Source organism: Primulina eburnea, chromosome 7 (assembly GCF_022965805.1).
Source record: "Primulina eburnea isolate SZY01 chromosome 7, ASM2296580v1, whole genome shotgun sequence".
NCBI lineage: Eukaryota > Viridiplantae > Streptophyta > Magnoliopsida > Lamiales > Gesneriaceae > Primulina > Primulina eburnea.
In genome coordinates this window covers 6,371,303-6,380,111 of record NC_133107.1, presented here as the reverse complement: position 1 = coordinate 6,380,111, position 8,809 = coordinate 6,371,303, and the positions used below count along the sequence as shown (strand labels likewise).

General features: G+C 36.7%; 2 protein-coding genes across 2 annotated transcripts; both read left to right on the top strand.

Annotated features, from left to right (window-relative positions):
• LOC140836982 (BTB/POZ domain-containing protein DOT3) lies at positions 1–3,485 on the top strand. The gene is made up of 6 exons (XM_073202902.1): positions 1–579; positions 668–737; positions 954–1,852; positions 2,087–2,351; positions 2,429–2,557; positions 2,917–3,485. The coding sequence occupies exons 1-6, from the start codon at positions 410–412 to the stop codon at positions 3,292–3,294; spliced, it is 1,911 nt and encodes a 636-aa protein (XP_073059003.1). The 5' UTR covers positions 1–409; the 3' UTR covers positions 3,295–3,485.
• Positions 3,486–6,523: 3,038 nt separating this feature from the next.
• On the top strand, positions 6,524–8,754 carry LOC140836070 (succinate dehydrogenase [ubiquinone] iron-sulfur subunit 3, mitochondrial). Its single transcript, XM_073201481.1, has 4 exons — positions 6,524–6,834; positions 7,845–8,083; positions 8,172–8,381; positions 8,456–8,754. The coding sequence occupies exons 1-4, from the start codon at positions 6,571–6,573 to the stop codon at positions 8,658–8,660; spliced, it is 918 nt and encodes a 305-aa protein (XP_073057582.1). The 5' UTR covers positions 6,524–6,570; the 3' UTR covers positions 8,661–8,754.
• The last annotated feature ends 55 nt before the right edge of the window (positions 8,755–8,809 follow it).

The window sequence follows — 8,809 nt, the reverse complement described above, 5'->3', positions numbered from 1 at the left end:
AATCATCCAGGAATCCGATGACCAAATATATATTTTTTTCTCTACAGATTGCTTAGGATGAAGCCCTGTCTGTGCAATTTGCTGTAAGCATCACATTCAGCAAGCCACAAAATCATCCACTGGTCTTGTTTGAACATACGTGGTGCGATTCGAATGAAGGGAACAAGACTCGGGAAACATTCTGAATGCCATTCATTCCAATTGTCTCTCAAATTTTCTATCCCGATTACACTAAACTTGAAAATGATGTTCAAGAAACCACTCAACAACCCCCCTTAATGGCATTCATTCCCTCGGCTTTACTTCGGCCACAAACACACCTCTCAATGCAATTACTCAATCCATGCCCCACTCATTTTCTTCTTCGATTAAAGAAAATGAGAAATGAAAAGTTGGCTGCGGATACTTCATGGACCAAGCAACGGAGACTAACTCCATGAAGTTCTCTCTTCAGCTGGATCAGCCCATGAGTCCCGCAAGTGATTCGGATGGCCGGTATATGATCGAGAACCAAAGTATAGTCGTCCCAGCAAGGATCGCCGCGGCTGTGGATGGTTTTGAGAAGAAAGAGCAATCATGGTAAGCAGCACTATGTATATGTTGTGGTTTCTTGTCCATTTTTGCTCTCTCTTTTCCATGGACCAACACGTCCGCCAATGTTGTGCAGGTTTGCGATGTCTCAGATACCTACAGATCTGTCAATCCATGTTCAAGAAATCACCTTTCATGTTCACCAGGTAATTAAGAATTTAATAAAAAACAATAAGGTAACTAGTCAATCTCAAGGAAATTCCTTCTTTGATATTTCAAGAATACACGATTCATTCTTGTACCATTATACTAAAGTCCGACTCCTGCCAACAATAACTCTCTGCCAAGTTAGCTCGAGCATAATCTATTAACATTTGCTCAGTACGAGTGCAAATTATCTGACCAGTGTTCTCCTGAAGCAGTTTCCGCTGGTCTCCAGATGTTCCTACTTCAGCCGGATCGAGTTTCAGCCCTCGAGTTCAGGTCTATGCTACGACATCAAGCTCGAAAACTTTCCAGGAGGATCAGAAACATTCGAGACAATATTGAAATTCTGTTATGGTCTCCCAATAAACTTGAACCCAAACAACGTAGCGACACTGAGATGTGCAGCAGAATATCTAGAAATGACCGAAGCACTGGAAGATGGTAACCTCATTGCCAAGACTGAAGCTTTCTTCACTTTTGTAGTTCTCTCCTCGTGGAGAGACTCCATAACCGTCCTCAAATCATGTGAAACTCTATCACCATGGGCCGAGAATCTTCAAATTGTACGGAGATGTTGCGATTCCATAGCTTGGAAGATTTCTAGAGAAACATCAGAGACAGAGGAGGTGGTAAACGAACAGAAGTGGTGGTTCGAGGAAATGGCCACTCTTAGGATTGGCCATTTCACGAGGATCATAACCGCGATAAGATCAAAAGGAATGGAACCGAAGATCATAGGTTCGTGTATCATGAGATATGGAGACAAATGGTTACCTACCATGGAATCAGAGAAGGAAGGATTAGGGAGATTTACCTATGGAAGAAACGAGTTGCAATGGAATATTACAAGTGGCAAGAGGCAAGAAGGAGATATGGGGAATGTAAAAGAGCACCGTATGATAGTCGAGAGCTTAGTGAATGTGGTGCCTCCACAGAAAGAAGCAGTTTCTTGTAAATTCCTTCTGAAAATGTTGAAAATGGCGATGCTTTACTCCGCATCGCCGGCTATAGTTTCCGAGCTAGAACAAAGAGTTGGGCTGGTACTGGAGAACGCTAGTGTCAATGATCTTCTCATTCCCAATTGTCCTGTAGGTGATCAAGGGAAGCTAGTCAAGTAAGTTCTTTGAACTTAGTGTAATACGCAAATTTGTAAGTCTAAACATAAGAAAACTTGTAAAGTAGATAAATAATAATTAGTATACTCAAATTTGAATTTTACTTGCAACTTAATTACAAGGACTAAAGTTATCTTATCATATGCTTAAAGTTGTTGGGTACTAAAAATTACTTGTTGCCAAGATATATATGTTCTGTTACAAATATAACACTGCCTAATGTCATCCTCCAGCTCAAGTGAAGGACAAACCATGCACAATGTAGATGTCGTGCAAAGAATTTTGGAATATTTCTTACTATACGAACAACAGCAGCAGCAACAACAACAAAAACCTGCACTATTGACCATCAGTAAACTTTTAGACAGCTACCTAGCAGAAATTGCAAGGGACCCTAAGCTCTCAGTAACCAAGTTTCAATTTATAGCTCAATGCTTGCCTGAAAATGCTCGAACAAGTGATGATGGCCTGTACAGAGCCATTGACACCTATCTCAAGGTTACTACTTCTAATATTGGCTTTAAAGAGCTGGGATTTTATTTCTTCGGTCAATTTGTCACAACTCCTTTTTGTAGGCTCATCCAACACTATCCGAACACGAACAGAGGAGGCTGTGTAGAGTCATGGATTGTGGGAAGCTTTCAATAGATGCATGCGCACATTCTGCACAAAATGACCGGCTGCCTCTCAGAACCATGATTCAGGTAATTTACAACAAGCAATGAAGGGGGGACTTCAGCCAAAGCTTTAGATTGAAATAAAATTATTTCCCTCTCAAGTTACTTACCTTACCGCACCACGGGAAACATGAAAATGCATCATCCTCAGCTCAGGAGTGCCACTTTCTACGCTTAGTGAAATAGTTTTCATTTCTTAAAATCTTAGTTAATCATATAGATTTTAATCCATTTCCTCACATAAATAAAAATGCATGTAAGTAAACATTCAGTGAGCAGCACAGGTTTTGAACCTGTCGTTCTGATCATGACACCAAGCTGAAAGTAATTTTTTTATTAATTAATTGCTTACATATGTTCTGAAACAAAAGACATGATCCTCGCAGGTTCTATTCTCAGAACAAGTGAAAATAAGAAAGACAATGCAAGGAATAGGCCAAAGAGAAACTGGTGATAATTCAGAAGGGGAAGGTAATAATTGGTCATCAACAGACAAAGAAGTAAAAGCCCTCAAAGTAGAACTGGAACGAGTAAAGATGCAAATGGCTGATATGCAAAGGGATTACTCAGAGCTCCAACATGAACACGAAAGGCTAAACCTCAAAAAGGAGAGACATTCATCAAGTTGGGCATTAGGATGGCGGAAGATTAGAAAGTCTGCTCTTTTCAATCGAAAAATCGACGGGGAAGAAACTGATGAAAGCCAAAACAGGATGAATCCTAGCCGTAGAGGCAGCTTTCGAAGAAGGCAGTCTATTTCCTGAAAAAGAATTCAAAAAACTAAGGCAAATCACATAGTCTTAGTGGTTTCATACTTGTTACAGAAGTAGCCAATGGATCATCTGCTCCATGGCCTAGAAGCCATTTGAGATTGGGTTGGTGTTCAGGTGTACCCAACACACAAGACAAAGGAAGGAATTCAATTAGGGAGTTGCATGATGTCCAAGATGTGGTAGTTACACGATTGTATTTTTTCATACTTTGCTTCATTCTTCATATGTATGTATTTACAAAGGTGCATGTTGCAAACAAGTATAGCTTTATGATTCTTTTTAATGCAATAATGTATCCACAAGTAGCTCAAAGTTTATTTTGAGGGCTGAAGATTCATACTTTTAAATTATAATATTCGAATTTGGAGCATTTCAAAGTAAAAAGCTTTAAATATGATTATTAATATTATTTTATAAATTCCATGAGCTTAAAATAGAATTCATCCTTGGCCATAAATTTCTAGTAGCAAACTAGCAATGAAATAATATGAAATCTAATTTATTTAGAGATGGCAATCGGAAATTTGGAAAAAAATTTGAAAAGATATTATTGCCATCTTACAAATTTAAGAAATCATTCAAAGAACATTGATGCTGTTTTCATCATTCCCAAAATATATTCAATAAAACATTGACATTTTTTTTTGTTTTTTTTTTTCAATCATAAGAAAAAGATAAAACAAAACTTTAGTTTAATAACCAATGATTGAACATGTTTTGGGATCACGGAAAAACAACAAAATGTCGTTGACTTGAAAATTTTAATTAACTATAAGTCAAATTCCATGAAGAAGACAATCAAGTCTAGAAATAGAAAGACTCATGGGAAATATCAATGCCATTAATGTGTTTTGAAATTACATTGAAGCGATAACGATTGTGCTGATAAAAAATATGTGGAATAAAATAATCAGCAAGAATACAAAGATTTACGTGATTTACCCAAGATAGGCTACGTCTACGGAGCTACTGCAATTCTTTATAACCGAGAAATATCTCTAACTCACACAAGAATAACACTCAATTTTTTTTTCTTCTCACTTAAGTTGCTCTCTTGAACTTAGGATGTTTAGAAAGCTAGGATTTGATGTCTAAAAAATGAGCAAATAAGCTTTATATATAGAAAACTCTTCAAATGTGAAAGCCAGACATAGATTCAAACTTTGCTAGCCACGATTTGGACGGTGGTGCGTCACATTGGACGGCAATGTGAACATATGCACAATTTTCTTGCCTACAATTTTGGTCAAAGACACATGTCCAAATCTTAACATACTGGTGGGTACCAACAATAATAATTCAAAATTTTATGATTTTGGAACTTGAGAAATAAGTTAGAAAATAAGGACAATGAGCATAATTGAAATACAAGAACAGAGAAAAGATAAAAGACAATTGATTTTTCTTTTAAATTTCTCAGTACTTTTATTTTTTGATCTTGTTGCCTTATATTGGCAATTGTAATGAATTAATTCCAACATGACAACCAATAATTCAAAGTGCATGCACACCATTTATTACAGAGACAAAGATGATTATTTTTGAATTTTACACCGCTCTTTAATTTGTAATACATATGCGGCTTTTGAAATGTTCCAATTTTTCCGATGATACTGGCTTGTGAATGGATCTGCTATTTGTTCTAGGGTTCTAACAGAAGTTAACTGAATTTCTCCGTCATTGACAAGATTCCTTGTGAAATGGTGACGAAGTTTAATGTGTTTTCACCTTACATGAAAAACAAGATTTTTTGTCATAGCAATAGCAGACATGTTGTCACATAATATTTTTGTAAGATTTTATGGCTCTTGTTATAAATTTTTAAGAACTCTTCGTAGCCAGATTACTTCACAAGCAGCATCAGTAACAGCAATATGTTCTACTTTTGCAGATGAAAGTATAACAATCTTTTGTGTTTAGAAGACCAAGAAATTGAGTGTGTACCAATAAAAAATACATATCCAGACGTGCTTTTTGTGTTTTCGGAGCTTTGTGTTTTTGGATTGATCCAATCTTCATTGAATTTGGTTTTGTAGATCCATTTTAATCCAACCAAATCTTTATTTTTGGGAAGATCAACCAAATTGATTTTTCTTTAAATAACTCAGTACATTTCCCTTGATCTTTGTTATCTTATATCGACAATTGTACGTAATCATGAACACACAATTCAAACATGAAAACCAATCATTCAACATGCATGCAAAACATATATTACAAAGAAAGCTTAATTATTACGTGGAATGGCCGACCATCTTGATAATAATGACGACAAACTTGACCATAATTAATGCATATGAATTAAGCATGCATAACAATTTATAAATATTCATGCGAAAGGTCTATGTTTTAGCTAGCTCTATTGTAGTCTTTGACTCGTAAACAGAGAATGCGTACGAAGAAAAGGGCAGACGAATTCAGCCATTCCTTGCTCTTCAGCCAGAAAAGAAGAAGAAGTTATAGCAGCACCGAGCAACATCCAACGGCTCCAGTCTATTCAATTGAGACTCTCTCCATGATCCCACTGTGTCTCCCTCCTTCCGACCTGCCTTACCTTTTCTTTGACCAATGGTCCTCAAACTTCTTCTATTTTATCATGACCCTTACGTCAAGTTTGGACTCTTCGTTTCTATTCGATGACTTAGAAGTTGGCAAGAAAAAGCAGACGAGTAACTGAAATGTGAATCAATCCGGGAAATTGAACGAAATGGTCTTGTTATTGTCCTTACATGGAGATGACAATCAAGTCTAGATATAAATAATTTAATCGTTATACTTTATTAGAAGGGACAAACACTAATTAATTTAATCGTTATACTTTAATTTATTTTAATCAGTGGCGGAGCCACAGTGATTGCCGCCCAAGTGTCCGGGTTGTCCCAATTTTTTTTCTAAAAAATTTATATGTAAATTTTGTATCAATATGATATAGTCGAGTATCAATTTAAAAAATTTAAAATTTAATCCGAATAAAGTTATATTACTAGCTCATCACTGAGTTATAAGATTATTAGAAAGAAACATTCTAATTAATAAGATATCATATATTTTATTATTAAAATAAATATCACGAAAATTATCGTTTCATAAAATATTTATATTTATCTACCTCTTCCTTTTAATCGTGTCTCTGAAACCTTCTAACCCGACACGTTTCAGCCATGCAACCACGTATATATCCTCAAATGTAATAATTAATGTCTAGATATATACGCACGCAGGAAACTGAGGAGATGATCTGTGGACAGTGAATCAAAGAAACGTTCGATGTCGAGGAATTTGTACAGAAGAGTGGGTGATATTTTCAGCAAAATAAACCCAAAGAACAGAGATTTCCCGACTCTGAAGGGGCGTCCTGCGGCACAGCAACACGCAGAGGAAGTTCTTGACTCGCATCACACGGTCAAACGAGGCACCGGAAGTGATCTGAAGATCAAGGAGTTCAAAATTTACCGGTGGAGCCCAGATCACCCTAATCAGAAGCCTTTTCTTCAATCCTTTTTCGTTGATCTCTCCAAATGCGGGCCAATGGTATATATGCACACTGCTAAGTTGTTCAGATTTTGAATTTCTTTCAGGTTAATTATAATTAATGTTGATCGAAAAATGTAATTTCTTGCATATATGTATGCTATGCAGTGTTTATCCTACGTTCGATATGTTACTTTTTATGTTGTTTCTGTTGAATTAGTACAATGGGCAAATCAAGGCACTGGCCGACAGGCTATTTTGCCAACCAGTCAACATGACTGTGGACTAAATATTAATTTGTTTTTAGGTAAATTTTGGAACTAATTTGTCTGAAATGTAGTTAAAACAGTGTTAAATGTTTGATATTACAAAAGAAAATGGAAGTATGGAAACAATAATTAAACATGGATTTTAGTGCCAGATTAGAGTTGGGTCTCTGTACTTTGGTAACGGATGCAACTAATATTCAGAGAACTGAATATCTTGTAAGCAGCTAAATTAATTCACCCGAATAATTTCTCTGTCTGTTTTAGTTCCGAGCTAGCTACTAGGTTGGATGATGTCAATATCTGGTTTTGAAGTAGCATTTACCCAACAAAATGCAAGATACATCTTTCGAGGAAATAACAATGGGATTTCTAAACATAGCTGGGGCTAGGAATGGGGTGTTAAGTTCCATTGGCCTGACAATTTGAAGTTTACTTCTGTGGGTAAATATTTCGTGCAATGTCAATTTCAATCTTAATCCTAAAACAATAAAGCAATCCCTCAAATTACTTGGTCCGACTGTGCATGCTATGCGAGCCAATCATGATCAGAGTGGTTTGATATTCGTTTGAATTTTACAGGTATAAAAAAATCATCTAAACGATAAGAACCGCGTATGCATTGGTTTATACACGAGTTCATGGCAAGGATCGACCAAGAACTGGTTGCCTTAATTAACTTTATTATCAGGGATTGATAAAATTTATTTTAATTTGGAAGAGCATTTTGAATATAATATATCCTCTTTTTAGTACCAAGGGAGGAGGACTATAGCAGTTTTCTTTTTTTTTTTTTTTTTTCAGGTTCTGGATGTGTTGCAAAAGATAAAAGCTGAGGAAGACTCAAGTTTGAGCTATAGACGATCGTGTAGAGAAGGGATATGTGGTTCGTGTGCGATGAATATTGACGGGACTAACACAGTCGCATGCCTTAAGCCGATTGATGCAGACGCACGTACGGCTACGATAATCACTCCTCTGCCTCATATGTATGTGATCAAAGATTTAGTGGTGGATCTCACCAATTTCTACCAGCAGTACAAGTAAGACCATTTGTTTCCAAAGGGATTAAAGGTGATAACAAAACAAAGATGCATAAACTAAACGATGTATGTTGATGATTTACGATAGGTCGATCGAGCCATGGCTTAAGACCAAAAGGCCCCCACCGGGTGGGAGAGAGTATAGGCAAAGTATTGCTGAAAGGAAAAGAATAGATGGGCTATATGAGTGCATACTATGTGCTTGCTGCACCACATCATGCCCATCCTATTGGTGGAATCCTGAGGAGTTCCTTGGACCGGCCGCATTGCTTCATGCCTATCGCTGGATTGCCGATAGGTTAGTGGAATCAACTCCTATATGTCATCCATTTATGATGCTTCTGATCATGTGCCATACTTTGCTGTCGACAGTCGTGATGATTTTACTGAGGAACGACTTCAAGCATTGACAGAGGACCATACAAAATTGTATCGTTGTAGGACTATAAAGAACTGCACGGCTACGTGCCCTAAAAGCTTGGATCCTGCTAACGCCATTCAGAAGATGAAGACCAGACATCTACTGTCACGACCAATGGAGAAGACAGAAGAACAATATGCAAAGGCGTTCGGTTAATTAGGCCTTAACCCATAATATAATGCTCTTTATATATGATTTTTGAGTCGCTATTGACAAAAAAATAAAAGCAACGCTAAATATTAGTTATGTATAGATAAAGCCAAACTACTTAAGTTGGATTATCGATGAGATCGAGTCAGGAATAT